Source organism: Mus pahari, chromosome 6 (assembly GCF_900095145.1).
Source record: "Mus pahari chromosome 6, PAHARI_EIJ_v1.1, whole genome shotgun sequence".
NCBI classification, from domain to species: Eukaryota; Metazoa; Chordata; class Mammalia; order Rodentia; family Muridae; genus Mus; species Mus pahari.
The window spans coordinates 79,648,656-79,662,087 of record NC_034595.1 but is presented as its reverse complement, the minus strand read 5'-3'; the positions used below and the strand labels follow the sequence as shown (position 1 = coordinate 79,662,087).

At 47.7% G+C, this 13,432-nt stretch overlaps 1 protein-coding gene across 2 annotated transcripts in view; it reads left to right on the top strand.

Annotated features, from left to right (window-relative positions):
- Window positions 1-1,992: 1,992 nt before the first annotated feature.
- The window catches only part of Zscan20 (zinc finger and SCAN domain containing 20), a 28,389-nt gene continuing 16,949 nt past the window's right edge, over window positions 1,993-13,432 (top strand). The window contains exons 1-2 of one of the 2 annotated variants that reach the window (XM_021200291.1): window positions 1,993-2,033; window positions 7,615-8,117. In XM_021200291.1, coding sequence (XP_021055950.1) covers window positions 7,719-8,117 — 399 coding nt within the window. In that variant the 5' untranslated portion in view covers window positions 1,993-2,033; window positions 7,615-7,718. The remainder of the gene's footprint in view (window positions 2,034-7,614; window positions 8,118-13,432) is intronic. The other variant, XM_029540285.1, reaches the window with a different exon arrangement.

Below are 13,432 nucleotides of genomic sequence, written 5' to 3'. Positions count from 1 at the left end.
GCTGGCTTACAGGTTCAGAGGTTCAGTCCATTATCATCATCATGGCTGGAAGCATGGCAGCACCCAGGCAGGCAAGGCGCTGGAGGAGCTGCGAATTCTACACCTTGTTCTGAAGGCAAAGAGAAGGCTCTTTCCAGGCAGCCCACCTCCCACAGTGACATACTTCCTCCAACAAGGCCACACCTCCTCATAGTGCCACTCCCTGGGCCAAGGATATTCAAATCACCACAGGGAGGTAGCACAATTGATAAGGTGCCTGCCACAAGTTCAGTAAGGGTCTCAGCTCAGGTTCTCAGCCTCCATATAAAAGCCAGGAGTGTCGTGCCATAGGTAACGCCTGTACTGATGAGTGGGCTGGGGAGGCAGAGACAGGCAGATTCCCAGAGCTCATGGGTTAGCTAACCTAGCTGGATCTTCAGTAAGAGACCCTCACTCTAATAATCAGGGTGGAGGATGCTCCATAAAGGGCATGCATTTTGACCTCAGGCCTCCACAAGCATGTGCACCTGTATGGACAGTGCATCTATCCATGCAAACATATGCTTACAAAAGAGGCGTTTGGAGTTTGCTGGAGGCTTTGCAGCTAGAGAGTATCAAGGCATGGATCCTGCATTGAAAGCAAGTGGCTGGACTCCATGTTTTATCTACATATTATCTTTAATCTCCAAGAACCTACCCTGAGAAGGACGTTTTGTTCTGTCACCTGAAATTTACAGCTGAAAAAAAAAAAAAAGACAATCGTGATGGAGGTGCTTGTTTGTTCAAGGACATACAGATGTGACGTATGAATTGGGGTTTGGATCTATCTACAAGACCCACATTCCCAGCTTCCTATTAGATGGCTCATACCTCAAGAGTATTTACAGTGCTAATCATAGGGTTTCTATTGCTATGACAAAAAGCAGTGACCAAAGCAACTTGGAGAAGAAAGGGTTTAGTCGGTTTACACTTCGGCTTACACTTCCACATTGTAATCTGTCACTGGAGGAAGCCAGGATAGGAACTCCCACAAAGCAGGGACCTGGAGGCAGGAGCTGATGCAGGGGCCATGGGCTGCTTACTGGCTTGCTCAGCCTGCTTTCTTACAGAACCCAAGACCACCGGCCCAGGGGTGGCCCCACCCACAACTGCCTGAGCCCTCCACTATCAATCATTATGAAAAAGTCCCGCAAGTTTGTCCATAGCTCTTCTTATGGAGGCATCTTCTTAACTGAAGCTCTCATTTCTCTGATGACTCAAGCTTGTGTCAAGTTCGCATGAAACTAGCCAGGACCGTGGAACAAAGCAACCAAGTATTATACTAAGATTATTCAGCAGCAGGGATTAACGAGTTTCCCACACCCACGGAATCAAGCTCCGAAAGACTAATTTACATAAAAATGGCTAGTATCTGCTATCCTTTGTTGGATCCTGGATCTGAGTTAACAGTTTTAGGTTTATTGTCTCACTGATGCCTCACGTGAACCTGTCACATGGATGCTATTATTCTCACTTCACAAGTGAAGAGGTGAGATACAGAACTCTGCCAAACCAGTCAACTAAGTTGTGAATTTGAAATTGTAGTTACAACAGACAAACTCTCTCTTGCTCAATAGATGGTCACTGTAGTCACCCTCTTTCCTTTTTTATAATTTTTTTCCCTACTCTCTCCAGCTCAACCCAGGGAGGGCTCCTCGATTCTTCAGTAGACCCCGACCCCATTCCCTTCTAATCTAGACTACACCCAGTAGGCGGCACCGTCACCGCAGAACCAATGGAAAGAGAATAGTATCCAGCTACACCCCCCCAGGCGTTGGCCCTGCAAGATTTGTTCCGGTACCAGAGTGCCTGAGACGCTGAGGCACTCATTGGCTGACGTCATCTGAGAGGCGGCCGATAGGGGAGTGTCTACCGGTGCTCGCGCGATGCCTTTTGGGAGTTGTGGTCTCAGAGATCGGGTTCCCGGGCTGGCGGCGCCGGGACTCTGCGTCCCAGCATCCCCTGCAAGAGCCCGGGAGCACTTCCGCCCTGTTGAGAAGTGGGTGTCTCTGTGGGTGAGTCTGGGTGGCGGATGGGGTGCAGTTGAGACTCAGGCGCTGGACTGGAGGCTTTGGAGGTGGTGGTACCCGGGGGGGAGGGGAGCTGGAAGGTGAGAGGGGAAAGCAGCGTGGCGTGTGTGTGTGTGTGTGTGTGTGTGTGTGTGTGTCTGTATGTCGGGGCGGGGGTGCGGGCGGGCAGAGGATGCAGCGTGTGGAGATGGGCAGGGTTACGGAGGGGTCGGGATGAAGAGTGAGTTGGAGAGGCGGGTAGTGAGACGGATCTTACCGAGGTCTGTGGGTGAGATGGTAAAGATGCGTTTTGGCTGTGTGGGGAAGTTACCTTAGGGTCTAGAAAAGCACAATCAAGGGAAGAGAGGATTCAAGGCCCCTGGCAAAGAAGTGAAGAGGGCCTGAGCTGAAAGTCTGACCTTAAAATGGTGCTTCATTCTCGACACCCGAGTTCATGTCATCTGTGACGGGACTGGCTGTTGTGTTCAATCCCAAGCCTGTACTTCTTTCCTCATAACTGATAGAAGTGAAAGGCATCTTTATCTACTGACCCGCCCACCCTCTACGGACCCACCCACTCCTTACTGACCCGCCCACCGACCTACTTATTTTACCAGCTGATTCCACCTGCGCCTGCATTCTTCCCCACTCACGCTGTTTGCCGTACACTGTTCGAGGCTTGCCATTTCTTTAGTATCTCTTAAAATAACCTCTGTCTTCCGAGAGCCTCTGCAGAAGTGTCCACATTGTCTTTTCTCCAGCTCGGAGAAACATTGCCGCCAGTGTGATCTGTTGAAACCCTCATCTCCATACCTTCCGTTCGTTCTCCAGCTTGGAATCCGTCCCTGGCGTGCAACACGTGTTGAATGAAATCTGCTCTAATAGACTCTTCATAATTCTCTTTGCAGCCCACTTTTCCCATACTGCATGCTCCGGGGGCTGCCAAAGTGTTCCCCATTCTCCGGGCGGGCCATTTTGCTTCACTGTTACATAGCCTGCCTCTCTGCTGTACTCACCCCCCCCCCCATTCTCTGCAGAGAACCACTCAAGAGCCAATTCAACAGTTCCCTTAGTAAATGGCTACCTCCAACTTCCCAGCTCCCAAATCATACTTTCTTTATGACATTGGATTAATATAATTATCTGTGACTTTTTTTTTTCTCTTCCACTAGATAGTTTCATCAAGTATCATCAGGACAGGCAGTGTCTGGCTCATCTCCATTTTCCTTTGTCCAGCCCAGGACAGCAAACACCTAATGTAGATCAAGCAAATGAGTAAAGGTTTGGTGAATGTGGACTAAAGACTCTCAGGGGAAGCTTTTTTAGACCACGTTGGAAGATGGCTATGAACTTCCAGGGCTATGGCCTTCAGTCTTCTTCCTGACATCGATATCTGCTGGGAGCTGAGGCTGTTGGGGACTTAAGGACAGTGTTGGCCAACACATAGGGATGCATACAGCGGTTTCCTTTTCCTGAGGCCTGGCAGCCATTGCTAATTGATCACAACATATATCCATATGGAGCTCATTTCTCAGCAGACTACTCTAGGTAGTTACCCCCATGGTGGGGGATGGTCAGCTAAGAGAGACTTACCTGCTGTCCCCGGTTCAAGTCCTTAGGTAGGAGTCTTCTCTCTTACAGCCATAGATTGCATAATTAGCCTATGGTTGCATAGGACTGATAACCATTGGGAGGTCCCAGTTGCTTAGAGGTTCCCAACCAATCTGGTCCTCTCTCTGGACTGAGGGAGCATCTTCTCTCCTCCTCCTGTTGTTACAGAAGCCAGTGGAGGGGATAACTTAGCTCCACATTCACATCCAGGACCCAGTGGCCAAGGCCCCATTCAGCTTCCCCTTGGTAAAGTGGAACAACTTAAGAAATATTTTTTTTTAATGTGAGAATTTTATACAGTGAATTCTGGTGGCCCTGATTTTGATTGAGTACCCTTTCATCATTTGGGGACTCTGTACCCCTCCTAAGTCTTTCTGGGAACTAGAAGTGAAATCTTTGTGATTTATATATCCCAGACTTCTGTCTGGAATAATGCTTTAGGAAAGATACGCTGCTTCCATTCAGTGTCAAGAAAGGCTCGAAAAGATGAAAAGCAGGCGGGGAGTAGCGGAGGCATGGGGAGTAGCACCACCAGAGAAGACATAGTGGCAGCCCACATGGGGTGAAGTCCGCTGTCATGCCTTATTTAACCCTCATGTGTCTGAAGCAATTCTGGCTGTTGCCAGCATCTGAACTCTAGAGGTCTAGTTGCTCTTGGAAAAGGCTGAAGAACTGGGGGCATCCTGTGCCTTTGTCCTCTCAGGGCTTCACGGTGGCTCACAGTCCCTGCCCATTTCGCATACTTACTTTTTCCGTTTCAGGCTTGCTGCCTGCTTATTTTGCTCTTGTTTCTTTCTTTCTTTTTCTTTTTTTGTTTTTTTCAAGACAGGGTTTCTCTGTGTAGCCCTGGCTGTCCTGGAACTCACTCTGTAGACCAGGCTGGCCTTGAACTCAGAAATCTGCCTGCCTCTGCCTCCCGAGTGCTGGGGTTAAAGGTATGCACCACCACTGCCCGGCTCTGCTCTTGTTTCACAAGTTAGCTTGGGGTAAGAACTGGGTAGGACAGGAGTCTGTCTGACCTACACGGTGTGACACAGTAGCTAAGAGGCAGAAGTGCGGGCATGGTGGCGCACGCCTTTAATCCCAGCACTCGGGAGGCAGAGGCAGGTGAATTTCTGAGTTCAAGGCCAGCCTGGTCTACAGAGTGAGTTCCAGGACAGCCAAGGCTACACAGAGAAAAACCCTGTCTCGAAAAACCAAAAAAAAAAAAAAAAAAAAAAAAAAAAAAAAAAAAAAAAAAAAGAAAAAAAAAAAAGAAAAAATAGAAGAGGCAGAAGTGGATGTAGAGTCGCACTCTTCCGTGGATGTTCTTGTCTGTCTCCCGTAGCATAATTCTAGGAGGATGTGACGGGATTACGGAAAATGGCCTAGGTCCTAGCTCAGACACTTGGTGGGTTTAGGGCTTTTCCTCCGTCTCTCTCTTTTTCCCCCCTCCCCACCTCTCTCTTTGAGAAGTTCTGTTTCTCTCTATACGTCACAGCTTGGGAGTCCTGCGGTAAGGACTCAGTGAGCACTCAGTCTTGGCATACGCTCAGGTTTTCTAGTGTGACCATGAGGCAGAAGAATTGACTTCTGTCTGATCATGCGGTGGAAAAGACAGCCCGTTTCCATTCAGTGACAAGAAAGGCTCACGAAACTAAAGGCAGGTGGAACAGACACGGGTGGAATCGACTCCAAGGCTTACAGAGCGCACTTTCTCTCTCTGGTCTTCCTGGGTCATGGGTGTTACAGGTCAGTAATGGTCAGCTTAGCACTAATGACCCTCTACTTCCTTGACTGGAGGATTCTGTGCAAATCTAGATGGAGAACGTTTAGGGCTGTACTTAGTGTGGATAAAAGGCACTTCTTGGAGGCCTCGATGTATCTCTGGTGGCCTCAGGGCTGGAGAATGCCCTTGCCCAGCTCCTGACTGACGGTGTGGACCTCCCTTCCCCCACCGTAGTCTAGTCCATATGGATAGATTGATATATGATTCCGACAAGGGTTTCTTCCATTTGTTTGAAATGAACCTTTGAGGTTTTTAGTATCTCTTTCCCCCAAAAGATGTCCTCGGCTCTGGCTTGGTGACTGATGGCTGTTCATTGCCTGGTGAGTGTCTCCTTTATGCAGGAGCATAGGAGCCTTTGCTTGCCAGCTTACTGTCTGTTCCCTAGGCTGCAACTTTGTGAAGGCTGAAGGGACTCTCTGTCCCAGCCATTGTTGGATCTGTAGCTCCCAGTACAGTGCAAGGCACATGGTGGGTACTCTGTGAATGACTGACAGGTTAGTCCTTGTGTATGACAGATTGTGTGTTTGGATTAGTGTGTTGGGAAAATGTGTGTTTAAAAAAAAGTTATGAAACATTAATTCTTCAATATAAATCATGACCATTCCAGACTTTTGATGTAACAGATTTACATACTTAATACAAGGCAACAAAACTCTCTAATGGCCCTGCTGTTTGTAGTCTATGAGGCTGGGTCCCATACTGGCCTGGTATACAGTGTAGTGGTATTTTCCATTGTAGGGATAGGTGACTGCAAACCATGGGTGAGCATTTATCTAAGAGCCATGTATCAGCTGCTTTGGGGGGAGCAGGGATGGTGGCAGGGCATGATAGAGCACACCAAGGAATGCCTGGAGGAAGTGACATATAACCACATGTAGCAGAGGGACAGCTAGAAGTAGCCCAGTGGCCCTGTGTTCTCTAAGCATCTTCCTATGTACACGGAAGTCTTTTTGGCCAGCCTCTATCTTTTGCTACCTTTGACTCTACCCATCCCAGTCAGATGGCCCAGAATACCAGATGCCACCATCCTTTGCCTCTGGTCCTACTGTGCCATTCCTACTTGGATGCAGCCAGTGGCCTCCTTCTGTTGGGTGTGTCTTATGCCATTAGACTTTCGAGCTTGTTTTCTAAGAGAACCCAGTGTGGGCTGTACCCCCTTAGGTGCCAACGTGCACGTGTCTCTACAGAGTGTAATAGAAGATGGTGTCATGGGAAGGTGGGAGTCAAGGGGAGAGAGGAGCCCTTTTGATGTGGGCAGGCCACCAGTTGTCCTTTGGCTAGTGTGCTGCGGTCCTCATGAGCTCACAACATCACTGTCTGCTTTGTTTCCTCCGTGGGCTGAGCACTGTTCTAGAGCCTTCGGAAGCTGTGGTCTGGGCACTGTGGTAAATACAACAGGGTGATCATGGTTGCAAGGGAGAGCATGAGACGCCACGAAAGCTGGTGACTGAGGATGAGTCCTGTATCAGGGAACATGCAGTTTTTGTGGAGCTTGCCACAGAAGATGGCAATTCAGGATTTTATTATTGATTTGCTTTATTTATGTATTTATTTAGTAATTTTTGTTTTTTGAGACAGAGTTTTGGCGTTTTTGCTATTGTAGCTCAAGCTGGTCTTAAACTTAGAGTCTTCCTGCCTCTGCCCCCTGATTGCTGGGGATGGTACATTTGGTTTCGACCCATTGCATATGAGGTATCTAGAGGATAGTCAAGTGGGAATGTTGGAGCCATGAGCTACGCAGACAGCTTTGGCTGGAGTTTCAAGAAACTTCAATTTAGAGATGGTGAATAACACCAGGTGCGTGGGATGACTGGCGAGTGAGGGGGATTTTGCCAGATGACCGTGCCTAGACAAGGACCAAGGTTCAAGTTTCAGAAGGCAGATCTCATGGAAAAGGTGACCCTCTTGGGGTCTGGCTTTGGGGAAGGTTGGCTTTCGAACCTGGTGTAGAAGGGAGGAAGGCCACACGAGGGTCAAAGCCCAGAGGTCCAGGTTTCTTGGATTAAACATTTAGGCATGTCCCAAAAGACGTAGCTGTCTTCATGTAAAGGGAACTGATTGGTGCCTGATCACGGTCTCACTTCCTGCCCTTCGCAAAGCAGTGTCTCTGAGGCTTCTTGCCCCTCACAGGTCGTGGAAGGTATGAGAGAGGCGAAGGAAGCGGTGTCCCTGGGTCCTCTCCCTCACCGTGTCTTTCTGTCTTCACAGTCTTGGGGAGCTGTCCCTCCCCAGGAGTCCCTTGAAGGACACATTGTCAATGCAGGAAGCAGCCAGATGAGGACAGCCCTGCTGAAGTGAAGCACCTGGACCAGATGATGGCTGTGGCCTCACCTCCGCCAGAGCAGGAAGACCTCCTGATTGTGAAGCTGGAGGAGGACTCGTGGGGATCAGACTCCCGACCCGAGAAGGAGAGCCACAGCCCCATCCCCGGCCCTGAGGTTTCCCGCCGGTGTTTCAGGCAGTTCCGGTACCGGGATGCAGCTGGACCCCATGAGGCCTTCAGCCAGCTCTGGGCTCTCTGCTGTCGTTGGCTGAGACCTGAGCTTCGCCTCAAAGAACAGATCCTGGAACTGTTGGTGCTGGAGCAGTTCCTGTCCATCTTACCCAGGGAAGTGCAGACCTGGGTGGAGGCACGACACCCTGAGAGCGGAGAGGAGGCAGTGGCCCTGGTGGAGGATTGGCACCGAGAGGCCTGGGCTGCCGGACAGCAGGTGAGGCTAATGTCTGATCTCTAGGAAGCTGATTAGGCAAGGTAGCGGGCCTGAGGTTGAGTTAATAATTGCCCCCAAATTGCTATAATAGCGATCATTGAGCAACTACTGTTTCCTGAGCCCTGCTGTGTAGCAGGTAGTATTCCAGCTGTTTGACTTGTTTAACTCATTTAATTCTGCCACAGATTAATAAGGTGGGTCGGTACTATTAGCCTAATTTTACTAGTGAGGAAATGTAGGCAAAGAACAGATAAGATAATTAGTTCAAAATCACCAGCTACTGGATTGTAGAGGCAAGATTTGCACTTGGCAAGGCCTGACAAGAGGGTGTGTGCCTCACCACCATTGGGACTGCCTTCCTGTACCATTCAGTGTGCCTCCTCTCTATTATATTGGATGTTCAACCCAGTCATCACCCGTACCTGGATCTCTTTGTATGCTTATAGCAGCCCATAGACAAAGTTTTACTGTCTCTATTTTGTAGAGTAAGGTTCTAAGAATCAGAGGGTCCTTAAGTTCGAGTCCAGCCTGGTCTACAAAGTGAGTTCCAGGACAGCCAGGGCAATACAGAAAAACCCTGTCTAGAAAAAAAACCAAAAAAAACNAAAAAAAAAAAAAAAGAATCGGAGATGGAACCAGAGCCTAAACGCCCCATTTCTGGGTTCAAGGTCATGCATGCCCTTTCCACTTCAGACCTGGCACCTCTGAGGCTCCAGGCCCTGTTCTGAGCCTCTCATGTGTGCATGTCATCCAGTCAGCCTCTGGGTGCTGTCTTTCAAATGAGCTAACCGAAAGGTAAGTAACTTGTCCGGATTTGTGAGTGGTAGAGTAGAAAAGGGGAGGGGCCTTACAGATCCCACCTCCGGAGTGTCAGCCATTTCCAAGCAGCTCTCAGAGCCTATGATGTCATGTGTCATTTTCCCATGGCCCAGAATTGGGATCCTGCTTGCAGCTACTGTGTAGAGTCAGCGCCGTAGCTGACTTCAGGCTGAGGGGGCCTTTCAGAACTTGCACCTCAAACGCTTGCAGTTCTGCACTTGTTACAGTCAGGAATCCCCATGGCCCCATACTTAACCACACTTAGTTGTGAGGATTCTGTGTTTGAGAATGACAAGGTTCTCTGTCCATTTGAACTGTAAAGCTCTGTACAGATGAGGGAGGGCCAAGGTCGGTGGCCCTGCCCCTGGGCTCCTTTACAGACTGGCAGGAAGCTATCACTTCACATCAGAGAACAGAGCTTGAGGACATGCCTCTTAGTAGACATCCCCGCTCCCTCCACCACCTTCCCACACCCATGTTCTGTCAAGAAGCCTTAAGTGTCAAAGAAACAATGGAAGCCTTGGGACTTGAGCTGGAGGATGAAGGACGTGAGACTCCTGAGGTGAGGATTGACTTAAGGCGTTTTCAATACTCCATCTGTGAAATGAGAAGCCAGACTAGGCTAGTTTTTCAAGTGACACCTCTGTGAGGCGGCCAAAGGTTGAACCCCTCTAAAATAGAGAGAAAAGACAAAACAATGGTGTCCTCTCTGGTTCCCCTTGTCCATGTCCTCCACTTTTATTCTCCAGCTTCTCTGCCTGCTCCTGGGTCCTCAGAGTAGTAGGCGCACCTCCCCTCTTCAGTGCATGCGCCACACCTCGTAGCCTTGTGCTGCATGCTCTCTGAGTTGTCGTCCTCCTCTCTGGAGGCAAAACCCAATTCTTCATAAGAGGATGAAATTTATGAGCCACACCCTGTGGTCAGTGCCTTCATTCAGGGCTAAAACCCTAAAAGGGATCTTTGAGTACCACTGTCCTACAATCTTTAGCTTATTTCGTCTGGAACCCCACTCTTCATCAGGTGGTCTGATGAAGCCTTCATTATTTTAACCGAGTCTTTAGGTTCAAAATTGAGCAGCAAGTATGGTTTTCTCAGACGTAGTCTCCATCACGGTCCTCATCCCCTACCAGAGTAGAACGTTCATTACCCCAGTGAGCCTGCACCAACATCATCACCCCTCAGAGTGTGCATGCCACACAGGCTCACAGCTGGAGGGGTGCATCTATGATTTTGGCAGGCACATAAAGACATGTGTCCACTATTATGTTGTCTCACATAGTAGGCTCATGCCCTCAACAGTCCTGTGTGTTGTGCGTACTGATTCCTTCCCCTCCTAATGTCTGGCAACCATTCATCTTTCTACCATCACGTAGAGTGGCGAGTGGCCCTTCTCTGAATGCCACAGAGGTGGAGTCACAGTCTGTTAGTGCATAGCCTTTTTTTTTTTGTTGTTTTTTTTTCTAAGTAATGCATGCTTTTAGTAGTGTTCCTCCATGGCTTGATAATTGCTTTTCTTTTTAGCACTGAATTCTGTTCTGTTTCTGGATGTACCAGTTCCTCCAGTCCAGACAGAAGGATGTCTTGGTTGTGTCTCTATTTGGCCAATATGATTGACAGCACTGTAAGTGTCACATGTACGTTTTTTTGTGTGCGCATAAGTTTTCAGGCCATTTGGGTAAAACTGAAGAATTGCATTGTTGGACCGAATGGCAAAGGGGTGTTTATGTCTTATAAGAAACCGTTGGACTGTTTTGGAACGTGGCCCTACTATTCTATCTCTTTCGCTGGCAGTGAGCGTGAGTTTCTGTGGTTTTGTGTTTGGATGCCAGGCATTCTGGTAGTTGTGAAGTGGTCTCACATTTTAATTTGTCATTTCTTATATGTGTTGAAGGGTACACATGTGGGCAAGTTTGTATGCACATGGTAGAGGCCACAGGTTGATGTCAGGGGTCTTCCTCAATAGTTTCTCCATGTTAGTTCTGAGGCATGGATACTTAATGAGCCTGGTGTTTACTGATTGGCTAGAGTTGTTGACCGTGAGCTCCAGGCCCCTCCTGCAGCCTCCTCCCTTGGGCTGGGATGACGGGTGCACACTGTTTTTAACTTGGGTTCCGGGGTTCTGAGCTTAGGTCCTTATCCTGCTGTGGCAAGCACTTTACTGACTGCCTTCTTCCTACTACTCAGTTTGCAGTTTCTTATGATTAGAAACACCTTTTTATATGCTTGGTTGGCATCTGTAAGTCTTTGGTGAGGAGTCTGGGTTATTTTGGTTCTTTGCCTCTCCTTATAAGCTTAGAATTGATGTTAAACAAAGATCTAACAAAAATTCTCAGTAAAATACTTACAAACCAAATTCAAGAGCACATCAAAAGTACCATCTACCACAGTCAAGCCAGCTTCATCCCAGAGATAGAGGGATGGCTCAACAGTAAATAAATGTAGTCTTGCTCATAAATGGATTTAATAGCAGAAAACACAGGATCATCTCATATGCAGAAGAGGTCTTTGTGGATCTCCACTATCCCTTCATAATAAGAGTTCTAGAGAATGGGACAGGGGACATATCCCAACATAATAATGGGTATGATACAAACCCACAGCCAACATCAAACTAAATGGAATATTTTCATTGAAATTAGGAATAAGATAAGACAAGGATATCCCCTCTCTCCTTTCCTGTTCAATATAGTGGTTATATGCTTAGCTAGAGCAGTAAGACAGGAGAGAGATAAAAGAAGCAAATAGGAAAGAAAATGTCAAAATATCCAATTCATAGCTGGTAAACATATTAAAAAAGCTATTAGGATACAAAATTAACACATAAAAATCAGCTTCCTATATGCAAACAGCAAACACTAGAAAGAAATCAGGGAATCATTATTCACAATTACCCCCTCGGTCCTCCTCCCCCCCAAAATCCCATTGGAATAAATCTAATCAAGAAACTGAAAAACTTGTACAATGAAAACTCGAAGACACTGAAGAAATTGAAGAACATACCAGAAGATGGAAAGGCCGTCCATGCTCGTTGCTTGGTAGGGTTAATATTGTGAAAATGGTCATTGTACTAAAAACAGTCTACAGATTCAACAAAGTCCCCATCAAATGCCCAGTACAGTTCTTCACATAAATAGAAAAAAAAAAGTCTTAAATTTATATGGAAACACAAAAGACCCAGGATAGCTAAAACCATGCTGACCAATAAGAACACTGCTGGAGACATCAGCACCTCTGCTCTCAGGTTATACTACAGAGAGAAAGTCATAAAACCAGCATGGTTCTGGCATCCAAGCCCACACATTTGATAAATGGGACAGAAATGAGGACCTGGATAAAAAGCCCACATTTCTACAGCCACCTGGTTTTGACAGAGAAGCAAGCAAACAAGCAAACAAACAAAAAACAAAAAACAAAAACCCCACACCGGGGAAAAGATAGCTGTCTCAGTCACTATTCTGTTGCTGTGCAAAGATACCATGACCAAGGCAACTTGTAAAGGGAAGCTACAGTGTCAGACGGCTCATCCTTGACCATCATGGGAAGGAAGCAAGGTGGTGTGTAGGCATGGTGCTGGAGCAGCAGCTAAGAGCTTACATCCCGATCTGCAGGATGGAGGCAGAGAGAGAATGAAGCTGTGGTGCAGGATATTTGATCACATTGTGAACCCCAAGACTGTGAACTGTAAAAACCCTGTCTCTAGTTGCAGTGTGGTATGGCTCAGCCTTTGATCCTAGAGCTTTCTGTTTACTGTAGACAAGTGCTTGTGGTGCGGCTCAGCCCTAGCACGTGCCTTTAAGCCAAGAGCTACATAAAGTCAACCCTAGGTCAAGGGGCGGAGCTAGTAACCAGCCCACAGGGGAATGAATGATGAATGTAAGTAAACTGAATGAAGGGTCTTTTGAATTGATGGGCACTTAAAACAGTGTGGAGAGGGAGAGCTTTTTCCTTCTGGGAGGTCAGTGGAGAAGGAATGGCAGCTGGGTGCTTTCTCCACCTCTCTGAGCTAGTCAGTTAACCACGGCATCTGGCTCCCGAGGCTTCATTAGGCAAAATCCAACGGCTGGGATTTTTGTATTAAAAACAAGACTGGGCCTGCTGTGGGGGGCTTTTAAAACCTTAAAGCTCATCTCCCCATGATATATCTTCTCCAACAAGGCTATACTTCCTACTGAACAGTCCACCAACCAGGAACCAGACATGCAAATATATGAGCCTATGGGGCTATTCTCATTTGAAACACCACAATAGCATCAGCAGCATATGGTGCTGGTCAAACAGGATAGCTTGCATGTAGAAGAAAGAGCTAGATCTCCATCTCTCACTCTGCACAAAACTCAAGTCCACATGGATCAAGGACCTCAACGTAAGACCTGATAACTTGAGTCTGTCAGAGGAGAAAGTGGGGGGTGCGTGGGGGGTATGCTGGCTGAATCACAGGCATTATGATTAACATTTGACAAACGGGACCTCATGAAACTAAAAAGCTTCTGTACAGC